Raw genomic sequence first — 18,375 nt, 5'->3', positions numbered from 1 at the left:
TTGAGAGGTGATATTATTGATGATGGTTGACCAGGGGCTGATGGGTGATATTATTGATGATGGTTGACCAGGGGCTGATGGGTGATATTATTGATGATGGTTGACCAGGGGCTGATGGGTGATATTATTGATGATGGGTGACCAGGGGCTGATGGGTGATATTATTGATGATGGTTGATATTATTGATGATGGTTGACCAGGGGCTGATGGGTGATATTATTGATGATGGTTGACCAGCGGCTGATGGGTGATATTATTGATGATGGTTGGTTGACCAGAGGCTGATGGGTGATATTATTGATGATGGGTGATATTATTGATGATGGTTGACCAGGGGCTGATGGGTGATATTATTGATGATGGTTGACCAGGGGCTGATGGGTGATATTATTGATGATGATTGACCAGTGTTCAGAGGTGATATTAGTGATGAATTCTCTCCTCACTGACTCTGCTGCTATCTCTGATCAACATCATAGATAGTAAAGATGTGTTGACTGCATTACTAACCTTGTCTCCCTGTTTGTGTCTCAGGAGGAAGCCAGCAGGCGCCTGGTTAGATGTGAGCCCAGGGAGATGGCCAGACAGGTTGATTCTGGCACTCAGACTGATCCTGTGGTGGTTCTGTCTCTAGCCCAGGCTGCTGTTCTGGGGCTCATCTCTCAGAATGAGGTGTTTGGTGCTACCATCGCTCCTAATGGTTTCTACACAGGAGAACCTAAAGAGTCCCCTGCCCTGCCTGTAGAGGGGGTGGATTACGAATACGCTGATCAGCTGATAGGAGCTAACGGAGATTACCTGGGAGACAACCTGCCTGAAGACGGACACATGCAGCCCAGCTGTAGCCAGAGGAGGTGGCACGGACCACCCCCCGAGGGGAAGATGGTAGGGCCCGAGCGCCATGCTGGAGTGCCTGTGGACGGGTCATCCCAAGTGAAAGGAGAAGGGGTTATCACTGGCCTGACGTCCTGTGTTCACATGCTGAACAACCTGGCTACTACTAGAGGGGGATTGGTCCAGGTTGACCCCGCCTCTCTCCGTGCCGCCGCCCAAAAAGGCTGTGCCGAGTGTGACAGAGACATGTCCAGCCAGCAGGCTAACACACACCCTCACACACACTCCCAGGCAGGGCACAGCCATAAAGGGGAGCCGGGGCATCGAGGCCTGCAGGGGCAGAGGGGGCATCAGGAGAGAGCAAGGGAGGAGGAGGAGGAGGGAGAGCAGGGAAACAGCCTGATGAAAGGAGGACAGGAGGAGACTATCAGCAGCTACTTCCAGTCCAGTGAGGTGGGGGGGTACGAGGGGGGGGAGATCTACCATGAGAACAGCCAGGGTATGATGTGGGGCAACCAGCTGGAGCAGGGGGTAGGGGGAAGAGGAGTAGCAGGAGCAGGAAGAGGAGGGACCCATCGTCACCACGGCCGGAGGGTTGACCGTCTAGACATCAACATCCAGATAGATGAGTCGTACTGCGTGGACATGGGGGAGGGGCTGAAGAGATGGAAGTGTCGTATGTGTGAAAAGTCTTACACCTCCAAGTACAACCTGGTAACTCACATCCTGGGTCACCAGGGCATCAAGCCCCACGCCTGCCCCCACTGTGGGAAGCTGTTTAAACAGCCCAGCCACCTGCAGACCCACCTGCTCACCCACCAGGGAACTAGGCCTCATAAATGCACCGTGTGTAAGAAGGGCTTCACCCAGACCTCCCACCTGAAGAGACACATGCTGCAGCACACCGACGTCAAACCTTACAGCTGCCGCTTCTGTCGCCGTGGCTTCGCCTACCCCAGCGAGCTCCGCGCCCACGAGACCAAACACGAGCGCGGGCGCTGCCACGTGTGTTCCCAGTGTGGCATGGAGTTCCCCACCTACGCCCATCTGAAGCGCCACCAGACCAGCCACCAGGGACCAACTAGTTACCAGTGTACAGAGTGCAACAAGTCCTTCACCTACCGCAGCCAGCTGCAGAACCATCTACTGAAACACCAGAGTCCTCGGCCATACTCCTGTTCCCACTGTGGGCTGGAGTTTGTCCAGCTGCACCACCTCCGCCAGCACGCCCTCACACACAAGGTACCTAACTCTGACCCCTACCCATAACCCTCAGCCAGCACGCCCTCACACAAGGTACCTAACTCTGACCCCTACCCATAACCCTCCGCCAGCACGCCCTCACACACAAGGTACCTCACTCTGACCCCTGACCCCTAACCTTAACCCTCCGCTAGCACGCCCTCACACACAAGGTACCTAACTCTGACCCCTACCCATAACCCTCCGCCAACACGCCCTCACACACAAGGTACCAAACTCTGACCCCTACCCATAACCCTCCGCCAACACGCCCTCACACACAAGGTACCTCACTCTGACCCCTAACCTTAACCCTCCGCTAGCAGCCCTCACACACAAGGTACCTAACTCAGACCCCTACCCATAACCCTCCGCCAGTACGCCCTCACGCACAAGGTACCTAACTCTGACCCCTACCCATAACCCTACGCCAGCACAGCCTCACACACAAGGTACCTAACTCAGACCCCTACCCCTAACCCTCCGCCAGTACGCCCTCACGCACAAGGTACCTAACTACCCCTACCCATAACCCTCCGCCAGCACAGCCTCACACACAAGGTACCTAACTCTGACCCCTGACCCCTACCCATAACCCTCCGCCAGCACGCCCTCACACACAAGGTACCTAACTCTGACCCCTGACCCCTAACCATAACCCTCCGCCAGCACGCCCTCACACACAAGGTACCTAACTCTGACACCTGACCCCTACCCATAACCCTCCGCCAGCACAGCCTCACACACAAGGTACCTAACTCTGACCCCTACCCATAACCCTCCGCCAGCACGCCCTCACACACAAGGTACCTAACTCTGACCCCTGACCCCTAACCATAACCCTCCGCCAGCACGCCCTCACACACAAGGTACCTAACTCTGACCCCTAACCATAACCCTCCGCCAGCACGACCTCACACACAAGGTACCTAACTCTGACCCCTGACCATAACCCTCCGCCAGCATGCCCTCACACACAAGGTACCTAACTCTGACCCCTAACCATAACCCTCCGCCAGCACGCCCTCACACACAAGGTACCTAACTCTAACCCCTACCCATAACCCTCCGCCAGCACGCCCTCACACACAAGGTACCTAACTCTGACCCCTACCCATAACCCTCCGCCAGCACGCCCTCACACACAAGGTACCTAACTCTGACCCCTACCCATAACCCTACGCCAACACGCCCTCACACACAAGGTACCTAACTCTGACCCCTGACCCCTAACCATAACCCTCCGCCAGCACGCCCTCACACACAAGGTACCTAACTCTGACCCCTACCCATAACCCTCCGCCAGCACGCCCTCATACACAAGGTACCTAACTTTGACCCCGACCCTTAACCCTCTGCCAGCACGCCCTCACACACAAGGTACCCAACCCTGACCCCTACCCATAACCCTACGCCAGCACGCCCTCATACACAAGGTACCTAACTCTGACCCCTGACCCCTACCCATAACCCTCCGCCAGCACGCCCTCACACACAAGGTACCTAACTCTGACACCTGACCCCTACCCATAACCCTCCGCCAGCACAGCCTCACACACAAGGTACCTAACTCTGACCCCTACCCATAACCCTCCGCCAGCACGCCCTCACACACAAGGTACCTCATTCTGACCTCTGACCCCTACCCATAACCCTCCGCCAGCACGCCCTCACACACAAGGTACCTAACTCTCACCCCTACCCATAACCCTCCGCCAGCACGCCCTCACACACAAGGTACCTAACTCTGACCCCTACCCATAACCCTCCGCCAGCACGTCCTCACACACAAGGTACCTAACTCTGACCCCTGACCCCTACCCATAACCCTCCGCCAGCACGCCCTCACACACAAGGTACCTAACTCTGACCCCTACCCATAACCCTCCGCCAGCATACCCTCACACACTACAAGGCCGAAAGGTACACTACATGGCCAAACGTATGTGGACACCCTTTCAAATGATTGGAATCAGCTGTTTCAGCCACACCAGTTGCTGACAGGTGTATAAAATTGAGCGCACAGCCATGCAATCTCCATAGACACACATTTGAAATGGAATTTCCTTACCTAAGAGCTCAGTGACTTTCAACGTGGCACTGTCATAGGATCCCATCTTTCCAACATGTCAGTTCATGAAATTTCTGCCCTTGTAGAGCTGCCCCGGTCAACTGTAAGTGCTGTTATTGTGAAGTGGAAATGTCTAGGAGCAACAACGGCTGAGCCGCGAAGTGGTAGGGCACACAATCTCACAGAACGGGACCGCCGAGTGCTGAAGCGCGTAAAAATGGTCTGTTCTCGGTTGCAACACTCGATACAGAGTTCCAAACTGCCATTCATTTTTCCCCATGGTGGATGATTTTTAGAGACATTTCAAATATGAGCTGTGATTTGTGTGGGCTTTTGATGGCTGTAATAATCTCTCTAAGGTGCCTTTTATAAATATATTCACCAACCAAAACATGTTGGCACAACAACTGTTCGTCGGAAGCCTCATGAAATGGGTTTCCTTGGCCGAAAAGCCACACACAAGCATAAGATCACCATGCACAATGCCAAGCGCCGGCTGGAGTGGTGTAAAGCTCGCCGCCATTGCATCCTGGAACAGTAGAAACGCGTTCTCTGGAGTGATGAATCACCCTTCACCATCTGGCAGTCTGATGGACAAATCTGGGTTTGGTGGGTGCCAGGTAACTCTACCTGCCCGAATTAATAGTGCCAACTGTAATGTTTGGTGGAGGAGGAATAATGGTCTGGGGCTGTTTTTCATGGTCTGGGCTAAGCCCCTTAGTTCCAGTGAAGGGAGATCTTAACGCTACAGCATGCATTCTAGGCGATTCTGTGCTTCCAACTTTGCAGCAACAGTTTGGGGGAAGGCCCTTTCCTGTTTCAGCATGATAATGTCCCCATGCACAAAGTGAGGTCCATACAGAAATGGTTTGTCGAGATCGGTATGGAAGAACTTGACTGGCCTGCACACAGCCCTGACCTCAATCCCATCGAACACATTTGGGATGAATTAGAACGCCGACTGTGTGCCGACCTCACTAATGCTCTTGTGGCTGAATGGAAGAAAGTCCCTGCAGCAATGTTCCAACATCTAGTGGAAAGCCTTCCCAGAAGAGTGGAGGCTGTTAAAGCAGCAAAGGGGGGGCCAAGTCCATATTAATGCCCATGATTTTGGAATGAGATGTTGGACGAGCAGGTGTCCACATACCTTTGGCCATGTAGCTAATCCTAACCCCTGACCTTTAACCCTAGCCTTCTGCCAGCATCCCTCACCCACAATATACCTAAACCATAACTCTAACCGCTGACCTTCAACCCTAGCCCTCCACCAGCATCCCTCAACCACAACATACCTAAACCCTAACTCTAACCCCTGACCTTTAACCCTTGCCCTCCGCCAGCATCCCTCACCCACAAGGTACTGACCATCTGAGACCACTGGAACCCCTAGTTCTAACCATAACCCAGAAGGTTTCAAAGGCCATGGTAGACTGACTATGCTCTCAGTGGTTCAGTTTAGTTAGTCTTTATTAAAAGTAGTTATTTCCAGGAACTGTATATAGTCCTTGGTTCTGATTAGATGACTAACCTGAGAGATGTAGTCAGTGGTGTTGGTATAGATTAGATGACCAACCTGAGAGATGTAGTCAGTGGTGTTGGTATAGATTAGATGACCAACCTGAGAGATGTAGTCAGTGGTGTTGGTATAGATTAGATGACCAACCTGAGAAGTGTAGTCAGTCAGTGGTGTTGGTATAGATTAGATGACCAACCTGAGAGGTGTAGATTAGATGACCAACCTGAGAGATGTAGTCAGTGGTGTTGGTATAGATAAGATGACCAACCTGAGAGGTGTAGATTAGATGACCAACCTGAGAGATGTAGTCAGTGGTGTTGGTATAGATTAGATGACCAACCTGAGAGATGTAGATTAGATGACCAACCTGAGAGATGTAGTCAGTGGTGTTGGTATAGATTAGATGACCAACCTGAGAAGTGTAGTCAGTCAGTGGTGTTGGTATAGATTAGATGACCAAACTGAGAAGTGTAGTCAGTCAGTGGTGTTGGTATAGATTAGATGACCAACCTGAGAGGTGTAGTCAGTGGTGTTGGTATAGATTAGATGACCAACCTGAGAAGTGTAGTCAGTCAGTGGTGTTGGTATAGATTAGATGACCAAACTGAGAAGTGTAGTCAGTCAGTGGTGTTGGTATAGATTAGATGACCAACCTGAGAAGTGTAGTCAGTCAGTGGTGTTGGTATAGATTAGATGACCAACCTGAGAGATGGAGACGAGCGGACTGACGCGGGGGGTGGGGACGGAAGGACTGACGTGGGGGCGGAAGGACTGACGCGGGGGGTGGGGGCGGACGTACAGACGGGCGGTGGGGACAGACAGACATACGAGGGGTGGGGGGGGGGGCGGACAGACATACGAGGGGTGGGGGGACGGACGGACAGACATACGAGGGGTGGGGGAGACGGACAGTCAGACACGGTGGGTTGAGCCAGACGGTCAGACACGATGGGTTGAGACAGACGGTCAGACACGGTGGGTTGAGACGGACTGGATTGACTGTGGGAAAGGGGATACCTTGTCAGATCCACAACTGAATGCATTCAACTGAAATGTGTCTTCCACATTTAACCCATCTCTCTGAATCAGAGAGGTGCGGGGGGCTGCCTTAATTGACATCTACGTCATTGGCGCCAGAGGAGAAGTTGTTGGGGGTAACTGCCTTGCCCAAGGGCAGAACGGCAGACTTTTCAACTTGGCCGACTCGGGGATTCGAACTAGCGACCTTTCGGTTACTGGGCCAAAGCTCTTAACCGCTGGGCTACCTGTGTCTGTCTGTCTGCTATCTAGAACAAAGAATACATGATCTTTCATGTATCCCAATCAGACCTGGCTCAGATGCATATGAATCATATCAGTACTAGAGCTGTGCTTGATTTAGTGTGCAATGGAATGCAATAATCCCAAACAGGCCAACCAAGTTAAGTACCATCAAGCCTTTAGAAGTATTTGACCAAGCTAGGTCTGATCCCAGTATAGTCATGCTTTTCCTTCAGCTTCTTTACAGAATTTGAAGTAACTTCATGTTCATTCATTCTTCTGCAATGGTCCTCATCTAACTGTCCTCCTGTGTTCTTATTGGTCAGGGAATGAAGGGTCATAAGTGTGAGGTGTGTTCCCGTGAGTTCACCTTGTCAGCCAACCTGAAGAGACACATGTTGATCCACAACAGCATCAGACCCTTCCAGTGTCACATCTGCTTCAAGAGCTTCATCCAGAAACAGACGCTCAAAACGCACATGATCGTCCACCTGCCCGTCAAACCCTTCAAATGCAAGGTGAGTTTATATCCAGGGTTGGAACAAGTTCAGGGAACACAACCGGAAAATAACAGCAAGGGAACCTGGAAGGAACGTGATCCATACTGTTCCGGAACATAACTGTTATTTTAAAAGCATGGGAACCGGTTAATAACGTTATGTTATGTTCCAGGCATTTGTTTCTAGTCCTACAACAAAACGCCTATACAAAGCCCCCACGCTGTCACTCAAACGTATTCTGTCTGCCTGCCAGGTGAAAATCTTTACCTGTCTGTGTTTATGCTACCTGCCCCTCCCCCCTCCGAAGCATAGGCTACTGTACTGAGTACAAGCTTGATTCAGAAGATAGGGAGACAGGTTTTTATTAGCTAGAGAAGAATGGATTCACTTTTTCAGACACTATAGGCCTGGTATCACATTTCATGTTGGCTTTACACTACATTACTAAAAGTATGTGGACATCTTCTCGTCAAACATCTCATTCCAAAATGATGGACATTAATATGGAGTTGGTCCCCCCCTTTGCTGATATAACAGCCTCCACTCTTCTGGGAAGGCTTTCCACTAGATGGAACATTGCTGCAGGTACTTGCTCCCAATCAGCCACAAGAGCATTAGTGAGGTCGGGCACTCATGTTGGGCAATTAGGTCTGGCTCGCAGTTGGCGTTCCAATTCATTCCATGGGTGTTCGGTGGGGTTGAGGTCAGGGCTGTGTGCAGGCCAGTCATACCGACCTCGACAAACCATTTCTGTATAGACCTCACTTTGTGCACAGGGGCATTGTCATGCTGAAACAGGAAAGGGCCTTCCCCAAACTGTTGCAACACAGTTGGAAGAACAGTATCGTCTAGAATGTCGTTGAATGCTGTAGTGTTAAGATCTCCCTTCACTGGAACTAAGGGGCCTAGCCCGAACCTGAGCTTGTGTGGCCTACCACTTCGCGGCTGAGTCGTTGTTGCGCCTGGTATATGACCTGGTGAGTTTATATATTATATATGACCTGGTGAGTTTATATATTCACATTATATTATATACAGTGCCTTGCGAAAGTATTCGGCCCCCTTGAACTTTGCGACCTTTTGCCACATTTCAGGCTTCAAACATAAAGATATAAAACTGTATTTTTTTGTGAAGAATCAACAACAAGTGGGACACAATCATGAAGTGGAACGACATTTATTGGATATTTCAAACTTTTTTAACAATTCAAAAACTGAAAAATTGGGCGTGCAAAATTATTCAGCCCCTTTACTTTCAGTGCAGCAAACTCTCTCCAGAAGTTCAGTGAGGATCTCTGAATGATCCAATGTTGACCTAAATGACTAATGATGATAAATACAATCCACCTGTGTGTAATCAAGTCTCCGTATAAATGCACCTGCACTGTGATAGTCTCAGAGGTCCGTTAAAAGCGCAGAGAGCATCATGAAGAACAAGGAACACACCAGGCAGGTCCGAGATACTGTTGTGAAGAAGTTTAAAGCCGGATTTGGATACAAAAATATTTCCCAAGCTTTAAACATCCCAAGGAGCACTGTGAAAGCGATAATATTGAAATGGAAGGAGTATCAGACCACTGCAAATCTACCAAGACCTGGCCGTCCCTCTAAACTTTCAGCTCATACAAGGAGAAGACTGATCAGAGATGCAGCCAAGAGGCCCATGATCACTCTGGATGAACTGCAGAGATCTACAGCTGAGGTGGGAGACTCTGTCCATAGGACAACAATCAGTCAGTCGTATATTGCACAAATCTGGCCTTTATGGAAGAGTGGCAAGAAGAAAGCCATTTCTTAAAGATATCCATAAAAAGTGTCGTTTAAAGTTTGCCACAAGCCACCTGGGAGACACACCAAACATGTGGAAGAAGGTGCTCTGGTCAGATGAAACCAAAATTGAACTTTTTGGCAACAATGCAAAACGTTGTGTTTGGCGTAAAAGCAACACAGCTGAACACACCATCCCCACTGTCAAACATGGTGGTGGCAGCATCATGGTTTGGGCCTGCTTTTCTTCAGCAGGGACAGGGAAGATGGTTAAAATTGATGGGAAAATGGATGGAGCCAAATACAGGACCATTCTGGAAGAAAACCTGATGGAGTCTGCAAAAGACCTGAGACTGGGACGGAGATTTGTCTTCCAACAAGACAATGATCCAAAACATAAAGCAAAATCTACAATGGAATGGTTAAAAAATAAACATATCCAGGTGTTAGAATGGCCAAGTCAAAGTCCAGACCTGAATCCAATCCAGAATCTGTGGAAAGAACTGAAAACTGCTGTTCACAAATGCTCTCCATCCAACCTCACTGAGCTCGAGCTGTTTTGCAAGGAGGAATGGGAAAAAATGTCAGTCTCTCGATGTGCAAAACTGATAGAGACATACCCCAAGCGACTTACAGCTGTAATCGCAGCAAAAGGTGGCGCTACAAAGTATTAACTTAAAGGGGGCTAAAAAAAATTGCACGCCCAATTTTTCAGTTTTTGATTTGTTGAAATATCCAATAAATGTCGTTCCACTTCATGATTGTGTCCCACTTGTTGTTGATTCTTCACAAAAATTAGTTTTATATCTTTATGTTTGAAGCCTGAAATGTGGCAAAAGGTCGCAAAGGGGGCCGAATACTTTCGCAAGGCACTGTATGACCTGGTGAGTTTATATACTGTATTATTTTTATTTATTTATTTTTTATTTTACCTTTTATTTAACCAGGCAAGTCAGTTAAGAACAAAGCAGGGACTACAGTTAGGTCTTGGGGGTTGGTTAATAGGGACTGGTAGCAGCCAGGGACTACGGTTAGGTCTTGGGGGTTGGTTAATAGGGACTGGTAGCAGCCAGGGACTACGGTTAGGTCTTGGGGGTTGGTTAATAGGGACTGGTAGCAGCCAGGGACTACAGTTAGGTCTTGGGGGTTGGTTAATAGGGACTGGTAGCAGCCAGGGACTACAGTTAGGTCTTGGGGGTTGGTTAATAGGGATTGGTAGCAGCCAGGGACTACAGTTAGGTCTTGGGGGTTGGTTAATAGGGACTGGTAGCAGCCAGGGACTACAGTTAGGTCTTGGGGGTTGGTTAATAGGGACTGGTAGCAGGGACTACAGTTAGGTCTTGGGGGTTGGTTAATAGGGACTGGTAGCAGCCAGGGACTACGGTTAGGTCTTGGGGGTTGGTTAATAGGGACTGGTAGCAGGGACTACAGTTAGGTCTTGGGGGTTGGTTAATAGGGACTGGTAGCAGCCAGGGACTACGGTTAGGTCTTGGGGGTTGGTTAATAGGGACTGGTAGCAGTGACTACAGTTAGGTCTTGGGGGTTGGTTAATAGGGACTGGTAGCAGTGACTACAGTTAGGTCTTGGGGGTTGGTTAATAGGGACTGGTAGCAGCCAGGGACTACGGTTAGGTCTTGGGGGTTGGTTAATAGGGACTGGTAGCAGCCAGGGACTACGGTTAGGTCTTGGGGGTTGGTTAATAGGGACTGGTAGCAGCCAGGGACTACGGTTAGGTCTTGGGGGTTGGTTAATAGGGACTGGTAGCAGCCAGGGACTACGGTTAGGTCTTGGGGTTGGTTAATAGGGACTGGTAGCAGCCAGGGACTACGGTTAGGTCTTGGGGGTTGGTTAATAGGGACTGGTAGCAGCCAGGGACTACAGTTAGGTCTTGGGGGTTGGTTAATAGGGACTGGTAGCAGCCAGGGACTACAGTTAGGTCTTGGGGGTTGGTTAATAGGGACTGGTAGCAGCCAGGGACTACAGTTAGGTCTTGGGGGTTGGTTAATAGGGACTGGTAGCAGCCAGGGACTACAGTTAGGTCTTGGGGGTTGGTTAATAGGGACTGGTAGCAGCCAGGGACTACGGTTAGGTCTTGGGGGTTGGTTAATAGGGACTGGCAGCAGCCAGGGACTACGGTTAGGTCTTGGGGGTTGGTTAATAGGGACTGGTAGCAGGGACTACGGTTAGGTCTTGGGGGTTGGTTAATAGGGACTGGTAGCAGTGACTACGGTTTGGTCTTGGGGGTTGGTTAATAGGGACTGGTAGCAGTGACTACAGTTAGGTCTTGGGGGTTGGTTAATAGGGACTGGTAGCAGTGACTACAGTTAGGTCTTGGGGGTTGGTTAATAGGGACTGGTAGCAGGGACTACAGTTAGGTCTTGGGGGTTGGTTAATAGGGACTGGTAGCAGGGACTACAGTTAGGTCTTGGGGGTTGGTTAATAGGGACTGGTAGCAGCCAGGGACTACGGTTAGGTCTTGGGGGTTGGTTAATAGGGACTGGTAGCAGGGACTACAGTTAGGTCTTGGGGGTTGGTTAATAGGGACTGGTAGCAGCCAGGGACTACAGTTAGGTCTTGGGGGTTGGTTAATAGGGACTGGTAGCAGCCAGGGACTACGGTTAGGTCTTGGGGGTTGGTTAATAGGGACTGGTAGCAGCCAGGGACTACAGTTAGGTCTTGGGGGTTGGTTAATAGGGACTGGTAGCAGGGACTACAGTTAGGTCTTGGGGGTTGGTTAATAGGGACTGGTAGCAGCCAGGGACTACGGTTAGGTCTTGGGGGTTGGTTAATAGGGACTGGTAGCAGCCAGGACTACGGTTAGGTCTTGGGGGTTGGTTAATAGGGACTGGTAGCAGCCAGGGACTACAGTTAGGTCTTGGGGGTTGGTTAATAGGGACTGGTAGCAGGGACTACAGTTAGGTCTTGGGGGTTGGTTAATAGGGACTGGTAGCAGCCAGGGACTACGGTTAGGTCTTGGGGGTTGGTTAATAGGGACTGGTAGCAGCCAGGGACTACGGTTAGGTCTTGGGGGTTGGTTAATAGGGACTGGTAGCAGCCAGACTACAGTTAGGTCTTGGGGGTTGGTTAATAGGGACTGGTAGCAGTGACTACAGTTAGGTCTTGGGGGTTGGTTAATAGGGACTGGTAGCAGGGACTACGGTTAGGTCTTGGGGGTTGGTTAATAGGGACTGGTAGCAGGGACTACAGTTAGGTCTTGGGAGTTGGTTAATAGGGACTGGTAGCAGCCAGGGACTACAGTTAGGTCTTGGGGGTTGGTTAATAGGGACTGGTAGCAGCCAGGGACTACAGTTAGGTCTTGGGGGTTGGTTAATAGGGACTGGTAGCAGGGACTACAGTTAGGTCTTGGGGGTTGGTTAATAGGGACTGGTAGCAGCCAGGGACTACGGTTAGGTCTTGGGGGTTGGTTAATAGGGACTGGTAGCAGCCAGGGACTACGGTTAGGTCTTGGGGGTTGGTTAATAGGGACTGGTAGCAGCCAGACTACAGTTAGGTCTTGGGAGTTGGTTAATAGGGACTGGTAGCAGCCAGGGACTACGGTTAGGTCTTGGGGGTTGGTTAATAGGGACTGGTAGCAGTGACTACAGTTAGGTCTTGGGGGTTGGTTAATAGGGACTGGTAGCAGTGACTACAGTTAGGTCTTGGGAGTTGGTTAATAGGGACTGGTAGCAGCCAGGGACTACGGTTAGGTCTTGGGGGTTGGTTAATAGGGACTGGTAGCAGCCAGGGACTACGGTTAGGTCTTGGGGGTTGGTTAATAGGGACTGGTAGCAGCCAGGGACTACGGTTAGGTCTTGGGGGTTGGTTAATAGGGACTGGTAGCAGCCAGGGACTACAGTTAGGTCTTGGGGGTTGGTTAATAGGGACTGGCAGCAGCCAGGGACTACGGTTAGGTCTTGGGGGTTGGTTAATAGGGACTGGGAGCAGGGACTACAGTTAGGTCTTGGGGGTTGGTTAATAGGGACTGGTAGCAGGGACTACAGTTAGGTCTTGGGGGTTGGTTAATAGGGACTGGTAGCAGGGACTACAGTTAGGTCTTGGGGGTTGGTTAATAGGGACTGGTAGCAGCCAGGGACTACAGTTAGGTCTTGGGGGTTGGTTTATAGGGACTGGTAGCAGCCAGGGACTACAGTTAGGTCTTGGGGGTTGGTTAATAGGGACTGGTAGCAGCCAGGGACTACAGTTAGGTCTTGGGGGTTGGTTAATAGGGACTGGTAGCAGGGACTACGGTTAGGTCTTGGGGGTTGGTTAATAGGGACTGGTAGCAGGGACTACAGTTAGGTCTTGGGGGTTGGTTAATAGGGACTGGTAGCAGTGGACTACAGTTAGGTCTTGGGGGTTGGTTAATAGGGACTGGTAGCAGCCAGACTACAGTTAGGTCTTGGGGGTTGGTTAATAGGGACTGGTAGCAGGGACTACAGTTAGGTCTTGGGGGTTGGTTAATAGGGACTGGTAGCAGGGACTACAGTTAGGTCTTGGGGGTTGGTTAATAGGGACTGGTAGCAGCCAGGGACTACGGTTAGGTCTTGGGGGTTGGTTAATAGGGACTGGTAGCAGCCAGGGACTACGGTTAGGTCTTGGGGGTTGGTTAATAGGGACTGGTAGCAGCCAGGGACTACGGTTAGGTCTTGGGGGTTGGTTAATAGGGACTGGTAGCAGCCAGGGACTACAGTTAGGTCTTGGGGGTTGGTTAATAGGGACTGGTAGCAGCCAGGGACTACAGTTAGGTCTTGGGGGTTGGTTAATAGGGACTGGTAGCAGGGACTACAGTTAGGTCTTGGGGGTTGGTTAATAGGGACTGGTAGCAGCCAGGGACTACGGTTAGGTCTTGGGGGTTGGTTAATAGGGACTGGTAGCAGCCAGGGACTACAGTTAGGTCTTGGGGGTTGGTTAATAGGGACTGGTAGCAGAGACTACAGTTAGGTCTTGGGGGTTGGTTAATAGGGACTGGTAGCAGTGACTACAGTTAGGTCTTGGGGGTTGGTTAATAGGGACTGGTAGCAGGGACTACAGTTAGGTCTTGGGGGTTGGTTAATAGGGACTGGTAGCAGGGACTACAGTTAGGTCTTGGGGGTTGGTTAATAGGGACTGGTAGCAGCCAGGGACTACGGTTAGGTCTTGGGGGTTGGTTAATAGGGACTGGTAGCAGTGACTACAGTTAGGTCTTGGGGGTTGGTTAATAGGGACTGGTAGCAGTGACTACAGTTAGGTCTTGGGGGTTGGTTAATAGGGACTGGTAGCAGGGACTACAGTTAGGTCTTGGGGGTTGGTTAATAGGAACTGGTAGCAGGGACTACAGTTAGGTCTTGGGGGTTGGTTAATAGGGACTGGTAGCAGCCAGGGACTACGGTTAGGTCTTGGGGGTTGGTTAATAGGGACTGGTAGCAGCCAGGGACTACGGTTAGGTCTTGGGGGTTGGTTAATAGGGACTGGTAGCAGCCAGGGACTACGGTTAGGTCTTGGGGGTTGGTTAATAGGGACTGGTAGCAGCCAGGGACTACGGTTAGGTCTTGGGGGTTGGTTAATAGGGACTGGTAGCAGCCAGGGACTACGGTTAGGTCTTGGGGGTTGGTTAATAGGGACTGGTAGCAGGGACTACAGTTAGGTCTTGGGAGTTGGTTAATAGGGACTGGTAGCAGCCAGGGACTACGGTTAGGTCTTGGGGGTTGGTTAATAGGGACTGGTAGCAGCCAGGGACTACAGTTAGGTCTTGGGGGTTGGTTAATAGGGACTGGTAGCAGGGACTACAGTTAGGTCTTGGGGGTTGGTTAATAGGGACTGGTAGCAGCCAGGGACTACGGTTAGGTCTTGGGGGTTGGTTAATAGGGACTGGTAGCAGAAACTACAGTTAGGTCTTGGGGGTTGGTTAATAGGGACTGGTAGCAGTGACTACAGTTAGGTCTTGGGGGTTGGTTAATAGGGACTGGTAGCAGGGACTACAGTTAGGTCTTGGGGGTTGGTTAATAGGGACTGGTAGCAGCCAGGGACTACGGTTAGGTCTTGGGGGTTGGTTAATAGGGACTGGTAGCAGCCAGGGACTACGGTTAGGTCTTGGGGGTTGGTTAACAGGGACTGGTAGCAGCCAGGGACTACGGTTAGGTCTTGGGGGTTGGTTAATAGGGACTGGTAGCAGGGACTACAGTTAGGTCTTGGGGGTTGGTTAATAGGGACTGGTAGCAGGGACTACAGTTAGGTCTTGGGGGTTGGTTAATAGGGACTGGTAGCAGCCAGGGACTACGGTTAGGTCTTGGGGGTTGGTTAATAGGGACTGGTAGCAGTGACTACAGTTAGGTCTTGGGGGTTGGTTAATAGGGACTGGTAGCAGCCAGGGACTACAGTTAGGTCTTGGGGGTTGGTTAATAGGGACTGGTAGCAGGGACTACAGTTAGGTCTTGGGGGTTGGTTAATTGGGACTGGAAGCAGCCAGGGACTACAGTTAGGTCTTGGGGGTTGGTTAATAGGGACTGGTAGCAGGGACTACAGTTAGGTCTTGGGGGTTGGTTAATAGGGACTGGTAGCAGCCAGGGACTACAGTTAGGTCTTGGGGGTTGGTTAATAGGGACTGGTAGCAGGGACTACAGTTAGGTCTTGGGGGTTGGTTAATAGGGACTGGTAGCAGGGACTACAGTTAGGTCTTGGGGGTTGGTTAATAGGGACTGGTAGCAGGGACTACAGTTAGGTCTTGGGGGTTGGTTAATAGGGACTGGTAGCAGGGACTACGGTTAGGTCTTGGGGGTTGGTTAATAGGGACTGGTAGCAGGGACTACAGTTAGGTCTTGGGGGTTGGTTAATAGGGACTGGTAGCAGCCAGGGACTACAGTTAGGTCTTGGGGGTTGGTTAATAGGGACTGGTAGCAGCCAGGGACTACAGTTAGGTCTTGGGGGTTGGTTAATAGTGACTGGTAGCAGGGACTACAGTTAGGTCTTGGGGGTTGGTTAATAGGGACTGGTAGCAGGGACTACAGTTAGGTCTTGGGGGTTGGTTAATAGGGACTGGTAGCAGGGACTACGGTTAGGTCTTGGGGGTTGGTTAATAGGGACTGGTAGCAGTGACTACAGTTAGGTCTTGGGGGTTGGTTAATAGGGACTGGTACTACAGTTAGGTCTTGGGGGTTGGTTAATAGGGACTGGTAGCAGCCAGGGACTACGGTTAGGTCTTGGGGGTTGGTTAATAGGGACTGGTAGCAGGGACTACAGTTAGGTCTTGGGGGTTGGTTAATAGGGACTGGTAGCAGGGACTACAGTTAGGTCTTGGGGGTTGGTTAATAGGGACTGGTAGCAGGGACTACAGTTAGGTCTTGGGGGTTGGTTAATAGGGACTGGTAGCAGCCAGGGACTACAGTTAGGTCTTGGGGGTTGGTTACTCCCTCAAATAGGGACTGGTAGCAGGGACTACAGTTAGGTCTTGGGGGTTGGTTAATAGGGACTGGTAGCAGGGACTACAGTTAGGTCTTGGGGGTTGGTTACTCCCTCAAATAGGGACTTGTAGCAGGGACTACAGTTAATAGCCATGTCCTGATGTTGTCAAGCCAAACGATCACGATTATGAACATATACTGTTACTCGTGCTTTGACTTTTCCAGGTGTGCGGGAAGTCGTTCAACAGAATGTACAACCTGCTGGGTCACATGCACCTCCACGCCGGCTCCAAACCCTTCAAGTGTCCTTACTGCTCCTCCAAGTTTAACCTGAAGGGGAACCTCAGCCGACACATGAAGGTCAAACACGGCATGGACATCTCACCTGACGGACAAGGTAGGGCTTGACCCCTAACCCTTTACCCTAACCATTTACCTTAACCCAAACCCTTTACCCTGAGACCAAACCCCTAACGCTTTACCCTAACGCTTTACCCTAACGCTTTACCCTAACGCTTTACCCTAACCTAACCCTTTACCCTAAGACCTAACCCTTTACCCTAAGACCAAACTCTTTACCCTAAGACCAAACCCTATGCCCTAACCCTTTACCCTAAGACCAAACCCTTTACCCTAATGCTTTTACCCTTTACCCTAAGACCAAACCCTTTACCCTAAGACCAAACCCTTTACCCTAACCCTTTACCCTAAGACCAAACCCTTTACCCTAAGACCAAACCCTTTACCCTAAGAACAAACCCTTTACCCTAACCCAGCATGAACATCTCCCCTGACGGACAAGGTGGGGCTTTATCCCTAACCCTTTACCCTAACCCAGCATGAACATCTCCCCTGACGGACAAGGTGGGGCTTTATCCCTAACCCTTTACCCTAACCCAGCATGAACATCTCCCCTGACGGACAAGGTGGGGCTTTATCCCTAACCCTTTACCCTAACCCAGCATGAACATCTCCCCTGACGGACAAGGTGGGGCTTTATCCCTAACCCTTTACCCTAACCCAGCATGAACATCCCCCCTGACGGACAAGGTGGGGCTTTATCCCTAACCCTTTACCCTAACCCTAACCCAGCATGGACATCTCCCCTGACGGACAAGGTGGGGCTTTACCCGTTTACCATAACCCTAACCCAGCATGAACATCTCCCCTGATGGACAAGGTAGGCCTTTACTCTCCTTCCTCTCATCTCACGATCCATCACTTATTTATTCAGCCACCTAACTAACATACCTGTAGCCTTCTTATTGTAGGCTTAGTGTTCGTAACAGTCAATGAGCAGCCTGACTTGGTGGTTGTATATCCTGTTTGTTAAAACTTTGTTTGTGATCCTGTTGGTTCTACCACTGTGTTCTGGGTTGGGGTTAGGGTTTGTTCTTACACTGTGTTCTGGGTTGGGGTTAGGGTTTGTTCTACCACTGTGTTCTGGGTTGGGGTTAGGGTTGGTTCAACCACTGGGTTCTGGGTTGGTTCAACCACTGGGTTCTGGGTTGGTTCAACCACTGGGTTCTGGGTTTGTTCAACCTCTGGGTTGGGGTTAGGGTTGGTCCTACCACTGTGTTCTGGGTTGGGGTTGGTTCTACCACTGTGTTCTGAGTTAGGGTTTGTTCAACCACTGGGTTCTCGTTTGGGGTTAGGGTTGGTTCTACCACTGTTCTGGGTTGGGGTTAGGGTTGGTTCTACCACTGTTCTGGGTTGGGGTTTGTTCTACCACTGTCCTGGGTTGGGGTTAGGGTTGGTTCTACCACTGTGTTCTGGGTTGGGGTTTGTTCTACCACTGTTCTGGGCTG

At 50.6% G+C, this 18,375-nt stretch overlaps 1 protein-coding gene across 4 annotated transcripts in view; it reads left to right on the top strand.

Moving 5' to 3' along the window:
- Positions 1-18,375, top strand: part of LOC139394704 (zinc finger protein 710-like) — a 42,871-nt gene that overhangs the window by 21,997 nt on the left and 2,499 nt on the right. For 3 of the 4 annotated variants that reach the window (XM_071142799.1, XM_071142798.1, XM_071142800.1), the window contains exons 2-4: positions 536-2,077; positions 7,251-7,442; positions 16,793-16,964. In XM_071142799.1, coding sequence (XP_070998900.1) covers positions 578-2,077; positions 7,251-7,442; positions 16,793-16,964 — 1,864 coding nt within the window. In that variant the 5' untranslated portion in view covers positions 536-577. The remainder of the gene's footprint in view (positions 1-535; positions 2,078-7,250; positions 7,443-16,792; positions 16,965-18,375) is intronic. The other variant, XM_071142801.1, reaches the window with a different exon arrangement.

Source organism: Oncorhynchus clarkii, unplaced genomic scaffold, assembly GCF_045791955.1.
Source record: "Oncorhynchus clarkii lewisi isolate Uvic-CL-2024 unplaced genomic scaffold, UVic_Ocla_1.0 unplaced_contig_12164_pilon_pilon, whole genome shotgun sequence".
Classification (NCBI taxonomy): Eukaryota; Metazoa; Chordata; class Actinopteri; order Salmoniformes; family Salmonidae; genus Oncorhynchus; species Oncorhynchus clarkii.
Note: the sequence above shows the minus strand (reverse complement) of the source record. Positions and strands in the feature narration are given on the sequence as shown.